Here is a 15,695-nt window from a genome sequence, read left to right on the forward strand (position 1 = left end):
GAGGAGCTCAGGGGCCAGGGGGCGGGATGAGCTGCCAGGACAGAGCAAAGCTGACCCAGGTCTGAGGCCTCTCAGGGACCATGGGCAGGAAGCCCACCTGGGTACCATGGAAGGTGCACCCAGCAGCACGAGGCACCTGTGCACAGGAGGTGCCGGGGAAAGCCAGAGGGCCGCACTGCAGCTGGCCACGCCCAGATCTGGCCCCTTGAGCTGGGAGCATCTGAGGTACAGAGGCCAGAAGAACAAGGCTCAGCGAGGCCCAGGTGCAGAGTCACTCCCCAGGCAGAGGACCTTAGGTGACAGTTCAGAACTGGTGCCAACTCTCCCTGCCCACTCACAGGCTCACTGGCTTCTGCTGTCCATGGGCAGCCTCAGAAGGCCACCTCTGAGAGGCTGAGCCACCAGTCGGTTCAGACACACCTCGCTGAGCCACCAGGTCTCTCCCACACTCCACTGGCTCCAGAAGCACACGGAGACGCAGGAGCCCAGCAGGAAACTCCCAGAGTGTGCACTGCTGTGTGCTTTGGCTTCAGACTCTGACCCACCAGCCAAGACAGGAACTGCCTCCTACCTGAGAAGCTCCCCAGCCGCGGCGCAGTCATGTCCCCACCATCATGGATCTCAAGGGAGTCCCAGTTCTGCTCCGTGGCAAAGCTGATCACTTGAATCTGCAAACCACAATGTCAAGTTAATATCTGTTTTGGCTGAGTATTAATCTAATCAGATAGTAGTTTTTCAAGATTAAGATATACATATATCAAAATAAAGAAAACAATTCATGAAAGGACATTAAAAAATATCTACAAATGACACTTTTGACAATTTGTATTCTAAAACTCCAAAAATAAAAATATTGTGTAGAAATATTAAGAAAAGAGAAATAGATCATGCTGTATGCTATTTAAGATGACCAATGTAAAGGAAGGAGGGAGGGAGGGAAGGAGAGAGGGAGGGAGGAAGGGAAGTAAGGAGGAAGGGAGGGAGGGAGGGAGAGAGTGAGGGAGGGAAGGAGGGAAGGAGGGAAGGAAGGAGGGAAGGAGGGAGAGAGGGAGAGAGGGAAGGAAGAAAGGAGGGAGGGAAGGAAGGAGGGAGTGAGGGAGGGAGTGAGGGAGGGCAGGAAGGAGGGAGGGAAGGAGGGAAGGAGGGAGAGAGTGAGATAGGGAAGGAAGGAGGGAGGGAAGGAAGGAAGGAGGGAGGGAAGGAGGGAAGGAAAAGGGAGGGAGGGTAGGAGGGAGAGAAGAAAGGAGGGAGGGAGGGAGAGAGTAAGGGAAGGAAGGAGGGAGGGAGGGAGAGAGTAAGGGAAGGGAGGAAGGAAGGAAGGAGGGAGGGAGGGAAGGAAGGAAGGAAGGAGGGAGGGAAGGAAGGAGGGAAGGAAAAAGGGAGGGAGGGTAGGAGGGAGGGAGGGTAGGAGGGAGAGAAGGAAGGAGGGAGGGAAGGAGGGAAGGAAGGAAGGAGGGAGTGAGGGAGGGAAGGAGAGAGTGAGGGAGGGAGGGATGGAGGGAGGGAGGGAGAGAGTGAGGGAAGGAAGGAGGGAGGGAGGGAAGGAAGCAGAAAGGAGGGAGGGAAGGAAGGAGGGAGGAGAGAGTGAGGGAAGGAAGGAGGGAGGGAGGGAAAGAAGCAGGAAGGAGGGAGGGAGGGAGAGAGTGAGGGAAGGAGGCGAGGAAGGGGGTGGAAACAGGAGCAAAAGAAGAAAAGGCCAGGGTTGCTGGCTGAGTCCACGGTGGCTCTGGGATGGGGCACACACCTGGATTCCGGACCCCTCCGTCACGATGATCTTCCACACACAGTTCAGGTTGTTGCCATAGGGCTCAGGGTAGCCGGGGGACAGAATCGTCCCTCTCCGTTGAGTGAAATTGCCACTGCAGGGAACTGAGAGACAGAGCCACATAGAATAAATGTAAAATGCAGCGAGGCCATTAATTTGGCTTTGGTTTTCTTTTCTGTGTGGTCAGATAGTGACAGGAACTTCCCATGGACTGTGGTACTCTAAATGGCATTTGTAGCCAAGGTAGAGTTGAGTCCCTTTTAAATCAGCCATACCTCTGGTGATCACCTGTTGTGCTACTAACTTACAGACCTGGAACCTCTAAACACCTCTTCAGGTTTCTAAGAAGGTGCTGCACCTACCAACGGCATCTCTGAAGCGAATTCTATTTGGAATAATTCATCTACTTAATTTAAAGACCACTGCAGAGCGCTCTCTTCTCACACAGTCCTGCGGCTCCAAATGATGCTAACGGGATTTATGAGCAAGTCCAAGGAGAAGAAGAGATGCTTAAAATGCAAATGAATTCAAGTGCTAATTATGATTACACTAGAGTTTTCTACACAAAATGAAGCAAATAAAACCTAACTAACAATGCCATTGCCATTCAGGCTGCATTAACCTCTTGCTTTTCAAACATTCATCAGCACAAATGTATTAAAGAGCATTACCCAAGTAATACAGCAAATCAACCTCATCATGCTTTTACCCCAAAATGAAATTATGTGGTTTGGCCACGGCGTCAGAGTCGATGGCGCTCTTAACAGAGTGGAGAGAGGAAGTGTGCTCGGGCCTTGTGCTCTGATGCGGCTTAGGACAGCAGCTCTTCAGGGGTGGCTACTGCTCAGGCAGTCCTCAAACACAGCCTGCCCATCATGCAGGTTAGGAGACGGCCACTCTGTGTGGGCCAGACGGTGACCCTGGGCAGCAGCTCTCTGCACTGGGGACTGTGGGCACAGCCCGCACCTGTCACCCCACCGTGGAGGACACTCACCTACACAGCTGGGCACCGTGTCATTCCACTGAGCGAGTGCGTTGGGCACAGACTGGCAGCGGATGGCCGTGGAGCCCTGCAGCAGGTAACCCGGGTTACACTCAAATCGAACAATGGAGCCTGCGGAGAACTCAGAGCCGATTCTTCTCCCATATCTGGGCTCGGGGACAGAGCTGCACTGGGTGTCACTGGTGCGAGGGACAGCTGCAGGCAAACAGAACACAGCCGTCTGAGTCTTCTTCAGCAGGCCACACCTCATCTGGACAGCAGACTGGAGCCTGGGAGAGGGATGCTGACACCCAGGTCAGCACCTCAGGAGCAGGTCCACCCCACGCTCCAAGCTCAGGTGACCCGAGGACCGCCTGGATTTCCCACTCAGAGCAGGAAATGGACATAAGAAGAATAGTGCCTTACAGGGCTGAGTGACATCAAGCAAGTAAGTGACCACCAACAAGGACCTCACCACTTCACAATGACAAACTGCATTCAGCCTGGTTAGGGTTTGGAGGTCCCCAAAGCTCATGTGTGAAACAGTGAAAGAAGGTTCAGAGGAGAGGTGACTGAGTTAGGGGCACCTTCACCCGGTCAGTGAGTCGATCCCCATGGGATTAACTGGAGGGTGGCTGAAGGCAGGGAGGCTGTGGCTGGGGAGGTGGGGCATTGGGACGGGCTTTGGGGGTCTACATTTTGTATTTGGCGAGTGGAGCTTTCTCTCTCTCTCTCTCTCTCTCTCTCTCTCTCTCTCTCTCTCTCTCTCTCCTTCCTGATCACCATGAGAGCTGCCTCCCTCCACCTCACTCTTCTGCCATGTGGGCTGAGACCACCAAAACCTTGAGCCTCTTCTTGAATTGTTCTTATCAGGTTTTTTAGTCATAGCAGTGAAAAAGTCGACTAAAACAAGCCTCCATAGTCTTAAAACCTCGTGGGGAAAGCCACTCTTTATAGCCTCCTTATGCCATGACCATAGCGATGTAGCAATGAAATCTAAATAGAACGACCACATGATACGGCAGGCCAGGCTCTGGATATTTACCTGAGAGGACCGAGTCCAGGGTTCCAGGAGAACTCTGCAAGCTCACCCAGCGCTACTCAGTATAGACAAGATGGGGAACAAGCTAACTGTCCGCAGAAGAATGGGTGAAAAAAAGTGTCTAAACGTGTGTACACTGGAATGTGACTCCACCTTACACAGGAAGGATCTCCTGCCCCTCGGGACTTGTGCAAAGTGAAATGAGCCAGTCCCAGAGGGCCAAGGCTGCAGATTCCGCCCAGCAAGGAGGCAGTCTGAGATCTCGCACTCACAGGGGCCGAATGCACAGTGGGCATGACCAGGCCTGGCTGGGGAGGTGGAGAAGTTCTGCCTGCCGTCAGCAACCCTGCCCTGTGCCCCTGGAACAGGCTCAGAGCAGGCCTCCTCACAGAGAAAGGAGCCCAGGCGTCTGCCGGCTGCACGGCCCTGAGAGGGAGGCCCCATTGGAAGCCACCAAGAGGCCCCAGAGCCCCTGTGTGTCCAGCATGAGCAGGAGCTCCCTGCTCTCAACAGTCCCAGGCTGCTCTGACCCTTCTACCTTCTAGGTAAGATGAACGTCCCGTGCCCAGCAGCAGCAAGTCCAGAGAGAAGTCACAGGATGACCAGTCCTTCCCAACCCCTCCAACCAGACTGCATCATCCACAAACCCCCAAGTGCTCTCTTTCTGAGACTGTCCATTTCCCATGTGTGTGGTCTTCGTTGCCACAGGAAGCAAGACCCTAAATCTGTGAGATGACAGGTGTGTGACTCAGTGTCCTTAGACGGTGGGTATGGGTGGGGGAGGCTCCGTGCAATATGGGTGAGACATTTACTTAGGTTGTATGTCAGAAATCGCCATCTGCAACAGATTTCCCTGCCTGTCAAAGGAGCATGGGATAAAGTTTGAAAGGTACTTCAAGTGGCAAAGAGACCTGTCACCACAAGCCAATGCCTTGGAGCCAGTTGTGCACTTGGAAGTTCGCGTGTTCCGCTCCGACTTCCGCAGTCAGCTGCTAGGAGCCACAGCAAAAATATTGATACAGGCACCTTTGGGTTTAGTGATTATGTTAAGTTACATTCATATGGTAATTGGACTCCTGCTGTTTACCTGGGCCCGTTACGGGACTCAGGTTACTCATGTCACTCTTGTAATGGGAGAGTTCCCATTGGTTGGGAAAGGATGGTAGGAGGGTGTTCCGGGGGAAGTGGAGCCCCCCCCCCCCTGGCTCAGGTAGAACACACGTGGTGGACCCACTTGTTAGGGGACGCACATGGCCTCTCACAAAATAAAACTTTGTTTCAGTTTGACTGGCTTGTGTTTTTGTGCCCAACCGGGTTGCAAGATTGCAAGCCGGAGTGCACTGACAGCCCGGCAGGGAAGCGCCCAGCAGGGGTGCGGCAGGCGGTGCTCGGGGGCAGCAGCGGCAGGAGCGGAGCTCAGCCAGCTCGCTGGGCCCGGGCCGAGAAGCCTGCAGCAGTCAGCCACAGTGTGTGCTGCTTGGGGACCCTGTTCTTCTTTGTCCTGGCTATTTTCGTATTTGGTGGGGCGCCCTTGGAGAGAGTGGTTCATGTACCCATTTTCCTTAACAATGACCCTGTCTTCAGACTGCTCTTCCTCAACACGCTGGCGTCCCTCTCCTGATTGGGTCTGAACAATGGCAGACACCATTTTGATAACTGCTGCAAAGAAAGCTATTCTATAAAAATGGAAATCAAAAGATCATTCTGACTGAACTACATTTCAATCCAATGTTGAAATATTTTCTATCAGAAACGAAAGTTGATGCAATTATATATCATCTATTTGCTGTAGTTAAAAAAATTAATGAATATCAGAATTAAACATTTCACTAACTAATAGAGGAACGTAGGATACCTATCAAATTCTAACATAATAAAGGACTGCTTAAAATCATATTTGCTGAGAGCCACAGCCGAGTCTGTATGGCCCCTGGCATTTTGCCAACAGTATTGATTGACAGGCAAGGCGTTAATATCCGCCTCTGCCGCTACTTTTGAGTTCTAGCGCTATTTTTGAGTTCTCGCGCTATTTTTAGTTCTCACGGGGATTCCCCGGGAGTTCCCATTGGTTGGCGAAGTGCAGGAGGAGGGATTTCCCGGGGAGATATTTCCGGCGGGGAGTTCCTGCAGGAGCCTCGTGGCTTTCGGGAGGATTCCCCAGGAGCGTGTGTGAGGTTTTTTTCTTGCAGTAAAAAAATAAAGTCTGTTCTTGCTTCAGTGGCTCGTGATTTGTGCCCAGCCAGACTGTGGCAATATTTGTCAGGGCTCTATGCTTAAGAATTTTGTTACAGTTGGAAATGGTATAAAGGGGGAAAATATACCCAAAGGATACTTCCATAGTTATCTCAAGGATGTTTTTACCAAATGAAGAAGCATCTCACAATGGGAATCTTGGTGCTTGTGCACAATTACTTGGAAAGAGATTGCATTGTATGGTAAAGGTGCTACTTAACTCAGAGACTTCAAGTACGGTGACTCTTGCTAGTGTAATGCAGGCTGCCCACACCTGGAGGTTCCCAAACAGGGAAGTCAGCCTCCAGCATCCTGGATGTACAAGTCCCTGTTAAAACTGTCTTCATGAACGTGATAGCTATTTATTTTAAGAAAACCAACAATTAAGGAGTAATACCTGCTTTCTAATGCAATTTTGGAGAACGTTTCTCAGGAAGACATTTGGAAAGCAAAGAGAAGAGATGAATTTTAATATCCCAGGAGGTGGGCGAGAGGAAAGCTACAAAACTGAGACATGAGCCTGCATGTGTGTGTCTGGGGGAGAGCCCAGCACTCTCTGCACCCAGCCCTCTGGGTCTGCCCTCAGGCCCCACCTTCCCTGGCCCTTCACACAGCCTCCGCCCCCCACTGTGACTCCCCTCTACCAGTTAGGAACACTTTAGTGAAAAGTGGGCAGAGAGCAAGGTCATGCTGGAGAACCAAGGTGACAGGCCAGACAGCTGGGTGGCCTGGGACCAGTGCTGCTGCAGGGCCCAGAGTGGAAGCACCAGGAACGGGTGTGTGCCTTTAGTGGGCACCAGGTGATGGCTCTGTTAATCATCTGTCACCACCACAGACACAACCACAGATGTGTGCGTGAAGCTCTCTTGCTGCACTCCTGCCGTGGGTGGTGCAGGAGATATGCCCAAGAAAACAAACCTGAGTGCAGGTAGGACTGGCCTGCAGTGTCCACCTGAGGCAGGTGTAGGACTGGCCTGCAGTGTCCACCTGAGGCAGGTGTAGGACTGGCCTGCAGTGTCCACCTGAGGCAGGTGTAGGACTGGCCTGCAGTGTCCACCTGGGGCAGGTGTAGGACTGGCCTGCAGTGTCCACCTGGGGCAGGTGTAGGACTGGCCTGCAGCGTCCACCTGGGGCACTCTCCTATTTCCCTTAGTGACTGAAGAACATCTCCTGCCTCTTCATCTCCTGCTAGTCTCAGTTTTGCAGCTTTCTCCTCTCCCACCTCCTGGGATATTAAAATCTGTCTTTTCTCTTTGCTTGCCAACGTCTTCCCCTCTGGCTCTGAGACATCTGATTTGACAGGTCATTACTAGCAGGGGAATTTAGACATTTATTGCCAGATTACAAATAAAATTTATGCTGAAACTTCTTTGTAAAAGCTGTACATTTAATAAGCTCTTAACATAAAATGGGAATATCTTAAAGGGGGAAACTAAGCCTCCATGTTGTCTAAAAGGAGAGTTAGACCTGGAAAAATGTGGAGTAAGAAGCTGTTCTGGGAGTGGCCAGGAATAGGTTGAGGTTGTGGGCGTGGCCAGGGGGTGGGCGTGTCTGGGAGTGAGATGCTTTTCTGGGCAGGTGGTTCAGGGCGGATGATGTTCAGGCATTGCTGGGTGGCCAGTAGGGAAAACTGGTCAGGGTTGGTGACCCCGCACCCATGCCATGGAAAGACTGAAGGCGAGCTGCCACTTCTAAACTGCTCCCAACAGGGAGGTGTTGTGACACATGGCTTCCTTTCCCCCAAGACATCGACGGTGAACCTTTACAGTTTACTAAAGCTAGGAGAAACGTACAGTAGATCCTTCTAGTTTAATAATTCTGGTATGAGTTCTGTTGAGGAGGCTGAAGGCAGCCCGGAACTGCAGGCTGGAACAGGGCGGGAGAGCAGGCTGTGCACACCTCGCGAGCTCTCAGGAGCATTAAAGGCAGTCTGATATTGATGATAGACTCAGGTGCCAGCTCCCCTCAGACAGTCACAGGCACCAGACAGAGAGGGCAGAGGAGAAGGTGTAAACAGTGTTCCCTACCCTGCCCCGAGGGGCACCTGCCTTGTGGTCAGCAAGAAGCAGGAGGGTTGTGGCCATGGTTAGCTGGCCTCTACTAGCCTATCCACTCATTCCAGTGTGGACTCCAGTACTGAGAGGCATCTACTTGGTGTCACCAAAATGTTTCTAATGCAAAGTGATGACTTTACAGAACAGAGTCAAAGGCCTCTTCTAAGACTTTAGAAGAGACTTACTAAGTAAGGCTGTGTGCAGTTCTTTACCTTTGCTCTACCTAAGATTACACTGGCCTTTGTTGAGGACTTGCAAGGATCCCACGACTGAGTAGCACATCCCAGGCTCTGCCGGCCCCTCTCTGTTCCTGGCAGTGCAAGGGTCAGGGGACTCAGAAATGCAGAGGGGGTGACAGGAGTCCCTCCCCAGGAACTCCTGGGGGGTAGGAACCTGGTAAGGAAACCCTGCTTGTATCTAAGAAGAAACATGCAAGACTAAACATGCCCGGCCTTCCAGAGTGAGAAGTGCCCACCCGAGTCCTCAGGAAGCTAGCGTGTGCAGGGATAACGCCGCGGCCACCACGTCAGACGGCAGGACCACAGCCCTCCTAGACACTCACACTTCAGGGGGCATGCTGACCATTCCCCGCAGGACGAGCTCTCACCACACCTCTGCTTCCCAAGTTTGTTGACCACCACACTGACCACCACACTGCCTCAGACCCGCGGATGGTGCTTGGGCTGCTGGGTCAGACTAGCCACAGCAGGGAAGGGTGTTGAGCCCACAGGGACGTGGCTGCCAACTGAGCCGCCTACCTCGGCTGCCCACTAGTCCTTTTTTTTTTTTTTTTGAGAGAGAGAGAATTTAATATTTAATTTTTCTTTTTTGGCGGACACAACATCTTTGTTGGTATGTGGTGCTGAGGATGGAACCCAGGCCGCACGCATGCCAGGCGAGCGCGCTACCGCTTGAGCCACAGCCCCAGCCCCTGCCCACTAGTCCTTCTTGCTCACAGTCATGGTGAGCTATGCTGCTCTGCTCCCAGAGAGTAGCCAGACCCTGAGTTCCCACTGAAGAGCCCCCAACAGCCATGCACTTCCACCGCATCCCAGGCTCCAGCTCAGGGGGGACCCATGCTGAAGAGCCAACTGCTGCATTGTGCAGATGGTGGACTCTTGGCCTTCCATGTGTACCAACTCTCTCTTCCTGCCCTCAGGCTTCCAAATGTAAGCTCCTACTCTCAAGGACGGTGGAAAACAAATGAATGAAAGCCAGCAAATACCTAGGATGATCAGGACACTTTGTGAAAAAAACGGCCCTATGCACATGTCCTTTTCTTTCTCTCCACAAGTTTGAGAGATGGCAGCATCATGGTTACTGAAGTCTCCACGTTAGTGTCAGGATGACCTGGAGGGCAGGGAGCAGAGAGCCACCAACGGCCCCAGGAGGAGGAGCTTGCACTGTGACCCTGCTCATCTGTCCCCAGCAGTCCTTCACGGTTGAGCTGTCTGGGAACAAGAGCTGGATCACCTGCCACCAGAGGAGTCATAAAGTCACTGTGCAATTTTAAGCTTTAGTAATTCACAAAAGAAGGAAGCTGTAACTAACATAGGAAGCACTGTTCAGGAAACTTTCACACAAGAGAGTTCAAGTAATTTGGGGGCTTCAACATTCAACACAACAACTACCTTTCAAGAAGCCATGTTCAATTTACCTTTCATAGGTATTGAAAATTTCCCCATTGCTGTTGAGTGATTTGTAAATTGCATTCATTGTCTTCTCCCTGTATCTGCAAAGGAGTTAGCTCTGATGAAAAAAGACCCTGACTTTTGCATAACCTCACTGGTTAAAAGCAAGAAAAAAGGGTATATTGGGACTTTATAAAATATTGAAGATATTAGAGCCATTTATATTCTTCAGAACAAGGAAACTCGATTCCGTCTATGTTTTTCTTTACTCTCTGCTTTTCTTTTAATAATCATGCATGCTTTTAAACAAGGAAACATGATTTCAAAATATGTTTTCTGATGATAACATTTGAAGATAAAAGATGTTCAGTCATTTGCATAAGATATTTCATCTGATATCTGACAATTTTCTAATCTTTATAAAAAATCAAAGCAAGTGTCTTAGAAAGGCAGAGAATGTAGAGAATGCCAATGACTTGAATTTTTTCAGGAGGAAAAATATACTTAGATCAATTGGTTCAGTTTCTTTACATATATTACATGAATTTTGGCTTGCGAATATACTTTTGCAAATTAATTTAGAATTTATTTGAAGAAAATTAGGAGTGGCAAGAGGTAGGCTCTTTAAATTGGTCTCTCTCCTAATAATTTTTAAGAGATACTAGTTAATTGTTCATATTTAACAAGAGCTACAGCTTATAGCAAGGTGGTGACATCTAAATCAATAGCATAGAGACTCAATCAACTGCTGCTTAAACCAGGTTCAAAGGTAGTTTGCCTCCTACTTATCTGTCAAATATTATTCTCACTTTCTTTCCACTATTCTTTAAATATTCTTATTGCTGAAAACTGAGGCTTCTTTTATAGTGAAATATTTTGATGGCATGGCTTTTGCAATGTGAGATTATTAGCTAGGATATATAAATTATACGACCTTGTTATCCTCCATATTTTTTTTGAAAAACATAATATATCAAGGATGCTTTCTGAAGTCTTTGTTAAGGGAAAGGTGTCATTGCTGAAAAATTATTTCCTTCCAACTGAAAGAGAATATTTAGGGGTGGGTAGTGTTCTCTCTAGCCTAGAGGAAAACTGGATCAAGATCACGCCTTATGTTTGGACAGTTTTTCTCTACAAGGAAAAGTCTCTCCCAGATTCCCACCCCGCAACTGTGATCATGACAAGTCCCATGTTGCCCCTGCTCTCATCCCCAAATGTGCATGCAGTCACCTGGCAGTTTCTTAAGCTCACTCAATGAAGGTGCAAAAAAGGTAAACCACACTCAGGTAAAATTCTTCACCCTTCAAATCTATGAAGTAATCCCAAGTTTATTTTTAATGAGTTCCAAATTTAAAAATAAACAGAAATGATGTAGAAGAGCTAAAAGTGAATAAAGCATGACCAACCAAAATTAGGTAGGTAAAGTGGGAGATGCATAAGTTTTTTTTTGTTAAATTGTTGTTTAAGTTAATTTTCCCAATAACAAGTGGATTACCTGATTAAGTGTATTTCATTCAAGTCCTTGCAAAGATATAAACTATAATGAAATGGTTTACTTAATCAGATAAAATATTATATTTGCAGACACTTTGAGAAGCGCAGAGCTACACAAAGGTCATAGGATAAAGATCCGTCTCCACAGAGTGCTAGATAAATGAGATATTATGATCTGGAGTAGAAATAGAAAATCCAGGTGTTGAAAGAACAACTAATATTTTCATTAAATAATTTTATCTTATAAATATCCTCAATTACTTAAATATCACAAAAGTGTGGTTTGGATACTTCCATGACTTGTCTGAAGAGGGTGGAGCTGCAGTGTTAGAGGAGCAGAGGAGGGGGACAGGGGGTGCATTTACCTTGATAAACAAAGTGGAAGCCCCGGGCGGCTGCCCCACTCTTGGCGCTGAATCGAAGCAGAATTTGATTGGATGTAGCCAAAGGCAGCGTTTCACCTACAGATAAAGACAGAGATCATTCCTGGGGCCAGAAAACACCCAGCCCTGGGTGAATGGGAGTATTCACAGAGATCATTTTAACTTGGAATTTCACAATGAAATTTTTGAACTTTAAAAAAATAAAATTTAATTTTGGGTTTAAGACCAAAATATTGTTTATATCAAGACTTTAAAACTCTGTTCCTACATTCTAGTAAAATGCATTCAATCATTGTTTCATGTTTGCTTTCTTCTGAAGAAAACAGAATAGGGCTACTGGCTGATAACATGTAAGACACAATTACTGGCTGCATCATAACCTCAGATTACATTGATTTTATTCTTGCTGGCTAGAAATTTTCTTAAAATGAAAAAAATTTTTTTTTGAATTGAAAGTTGATTTTAAAAATTAACACATTCAGGAAAAGCCTACTGAAGTAAAATTGTAACCTCTTGAGAGAGCCTGGCCTGTATCCTATCCTGAACAGCTTGGGAGAGGGTGGCTACAAGAATTTCCAGGAGAATTTATTACTATGTATCAAGATTTTGAATGCCTCTTCTTAAAGGTTCTACCATAGGATATTGGTAGAAAATAACAAAACATGGTCACAGCTGTTTGGTTAAGAAATAGTGATTTATAGGTGTTGGTTTTATATCCTGCTACTTTGCTGAATTCATTTATTAGTTCTAGAAGTTTTCAGGTGGAATTTTTTGGATCTTCTAAATATAGAATCATGTCATCAACATATAGTAATGGTTTGAGTTCTTCTTTTCTTATTGGTTTCCCTTTAATTTCTTTTGTCTATCTAATTGCTCTGGCTAGAGTTTCAAGGATAATGTTGAATGAAAGTGGTAGAAAGGGGTATCCCTGTATTGTTCCAGTTTTTAGCAGGAATGCTTTCAATTTTTCTCCATTTAGAATGATGTTGGCCTTGGGTTTAGCATAGGTAGCTTTGATAATGTTGAGATATGTTTCTGTTATCCCTATTTTTTTCTACTTTTTTGAGCATTAAAGGGTTCCGTGTTTTGTCAAATGCTTTTTCTGCATCTGTAAATTCAGCAAAGTAGCAGGGTAAAAAATTAACACCCATAAGTCAAATGCATTCCTCTACATCAGTGATGAATCCACTGAAAGAGAAATTGGAAAAACTACTCCATTCACAATAGACTCAAAAAAATAAAATATTTGGGAATTAATCTAACAAAAGAGGTGAAAGATTTCTATGATGGAAATTATAGAACACTAAAGAAGAAGACTTTAGAAGATGGAAAGATCTCCCTTGTTCTTGGATAGGCAGAAATAATATTGTCAAAACGGCCATACTACCAAAAGCACTATACAGATACAATTCATATTAAAATTCTAATGACATTCTTCATAGAAATAGAAAAAGCAATCATAAAATTCATTTAAAAAAAATAAGAGTCCTAGAATAACCAAAACAATCCTCAGTGAGAAAAGTACAGCTGGAGGCATCAGAATACCAGATCACCAATTATATCATAGAGGCAAAGTAACAAAAATGACATGGTATTGGCACCAAGATAGACATGTAGACCCAGGGTACAGAATAGAGGACACAGAGACAAAGCTACTTGAATACAGTGATCTCCTACTAGACAAGGTGCCATAAACATACATTGTATAAAAGACAGCCTCTCAACAAATGGTGCTGGGAGAACTGGAAATCCATATGCAACAGAATGAAATTAGACCTCTGTCTCTCACCCTGCACAAAACTCAACTCAAAGTGGATCAAGGGTCTCGCCTTTAGACCAAAGACTCTTTGCCTAACAGAAGAAAAGATAGGCCTAATCTCCACCATGTCAATTTAGGACCTAACTTCACTAACAAGACTCCTAAAGCAAAAGAAATAAAATCCAGAATGGGATCAAACTAAAAAACTTCTTCACAGAAATAAAGCCATCAAGAACGTGAAAAGAGAGCCTACAGAATGGGAGAAAGTCTTTACCACATGCACTTCAGATAGAGCAATAATCTCCAGGATATATAAAAAACTTGACATCAAAAAACAGATAACCCAATAAATAAATGGGCTAAGGAACAGAACAGACAATTCTCAGAAGAAATACACATGCTGAACAAATATATGCAAAAATGCTCACCATCTCTAGCAATCAGAGAAATGCAAATCAAAACTCCTCTAAGATTTCATCTCCCTCCTGCCAGAATGGCAATTATCAAGCATATAAATCATGATAACTGTGGGCGAGGATGTGGGGGAAAAGGTACATACATACATGGCTGGTAGGACTACAAATTGGTGCAACCACTATGGAAAACGGTATGGAGATTCCTCAGAAAACTGGGAATGGAACCACCGTTTGGCCCAGTTATTCCACTTCTTGGTTTATAACCAAAGGACTTAAAACCAGCATACGACAGTGGCGCAGCCACATCAATGTTTATAGCACCTCAATTCACAATACTATGAAACCAACCTAGGTGCCCTTCAGCAGACGAATGGATAGAGAAAATGTGGCATATATACACAATTAAATATTGGCCTTAAAGAAGAATGAAGTTATGGCATTTGGTGGTAAATGGATGGAGATGGAGAATGTCACACTAAGTGAAATAAGCCAATCCCTAAGAATCCCTTAGAAGTGAATGCTGTATCTGATATGTGGATGCTGATTCATAGTAACATGGGAGCCAGGGAAGAACAGAGGGACTTTGGATCAGACGGAGGGGAGTGAAGGGAGAGGAGGGTATATGGGGATGGGGAGGATAGTAGAATGAATCACACATTATTACCTATGTGCATATATGATTATATAACCAGTGTAATTCTACATCATGTTCAACCAGAAGAATGAGATGTCATACTCCATTTATGTATGCCATGTCAAAATGCATTCTACTGTCATGTATAACTAGTTAGAACAAATTTAAAAGTGTAAAGATAAAAAAGAAATAGTGAAAAACTGGAAATAACTAAATCTTAACCTTAGTAGTTTTGAGACTGTGTATACATCCTTTACTTGGAGACTGATTAAGCAATTTTAACAAGTACATGCTGAAAAGACAGCAGAAGTGAAAATAAAGGGGCTGGCTCATTGGTAAGGGGTGTGGTAAATAGACTGTGATAAATTAATCCTGCAGAATTGTGCCAACCCTCGGTGTTGAAGGGGACTGGTTTCAGGAACCCTCCACGGACACTGGAATCTATGGATATTCTCTGCCTGGGCACAAGTTCAGGTTTTAAATGATTTAGAACAAACTGTGAAGAGCTCTTGACTCCAGGTAGAGGATTATGAAGCAGAAAACAAATACATGACACAACTTAGAACCCATTAAGTTTCTGATATTTGCCTCTTATGTGGACATATTACATGTTCCATGATCTTACATAAAGGTGGGTGTTTTTTAAATAGGATAAGACATTTCTGAAAGCTTACACCTAAAAAAAGACTTTGCTAAACACACCTGCAAATTCAATCATTAAATTTCTCATTCATCAAAACAAAGAAATAGACAAATTTAAAATCAGTCACCACAGATGTCTCATGGGATTGTAAAAGTATCTGACCTGAATGAGAGCCCGAGAGTGAACTGAGAAGTCTGGCCTGGGGGTGGGTTCCATCAAATAGTTCTGCCAAGTCGTTCAGCGCTGTCTGGAAGTAGGCAAACTGCCCGAACACCACTGGAAAACAAAGGGCGGAGGGAAAGATGCTTTAGAAGGGAACAGAGGCCGGGATGGATGACGCTGGCTGGTCCCCCAGGCACCACTACCTCAACAGAACTGTAAAACATAAATGGGAATTTACTTTTTCAGTGATAAAACAATTTTACTGTACATCTTGTTTTTTTGGTGCTTAATAAGAGGAGAGAAATTACTGCTCTCTGTGTAATTTTAACATTAAATGAGGATTTTTTTCTTTTAGTAAAGAAAAAAAATTAAAATTGTAGAAGAACATCTATAAAGGCATCCCATTAATTTTTTTGTAATCAGAGACATTTTATTCAATAAAAAATAAACAGATAAAAATGCATGGTAATTTGTTGAGTAATTTAAAATTCATTCCAG

General features: G+C 45.8%; 1 protein-coding gene across 1 annotated transcript in view; it reads right to left on the reverse strand.

Annotated features, from left to right (window-relative positions):
* The window catches only part of Csmd1 (CUB and Sushi multiple domains 1), a 1,139,207-nt gene that overhangs the window by 174,037 nt on the left and 949,475 nt on the right, over positions 1 to 15,695 (reverse strand). The window contains exons 32-36 of the mRNA XM_077792480.1: positions 15,198 to 15,311; positions 11,566 to 11,661; positions 2,760 to 2,963; positions 1,745 to 1,869; positions 572 to 668 (exon numbers count right to left, since the gene is read on the reverse strand). Of these exons, the coding sequence (XP_077648606.1) occupies positions 572 to 668; positions 1,745 to 1,869; positions 2,760 to 2,963; positions 11,566 to 11,661; positions 15,198 to 15,311 (636 nt within the window). The remainder of the gene's footprint in view (positions 1 to 571; positions 669 to 1,744; positions 1,870 to 2,759; positions 2,964 to 11,565; positions 11,662 to 15,197; positions 15,312 to 15,695) is intronic.

Source organism: Urocitellus parryii, chromosome 14, assembly GCF_045843805.1.
Source record: "Urocitellus parryii isolate mUroPar1 chromosome 14, mUroPar1.hap1, whole genome shotgun sequence".
NCBI classification, from domain to species: domain Eukaryota; kingdom Metazoa; phylum Chordata; class Mammalia; order Rodentia; family Sciuridae; genus Urocitellus; species Urocitellus parryii.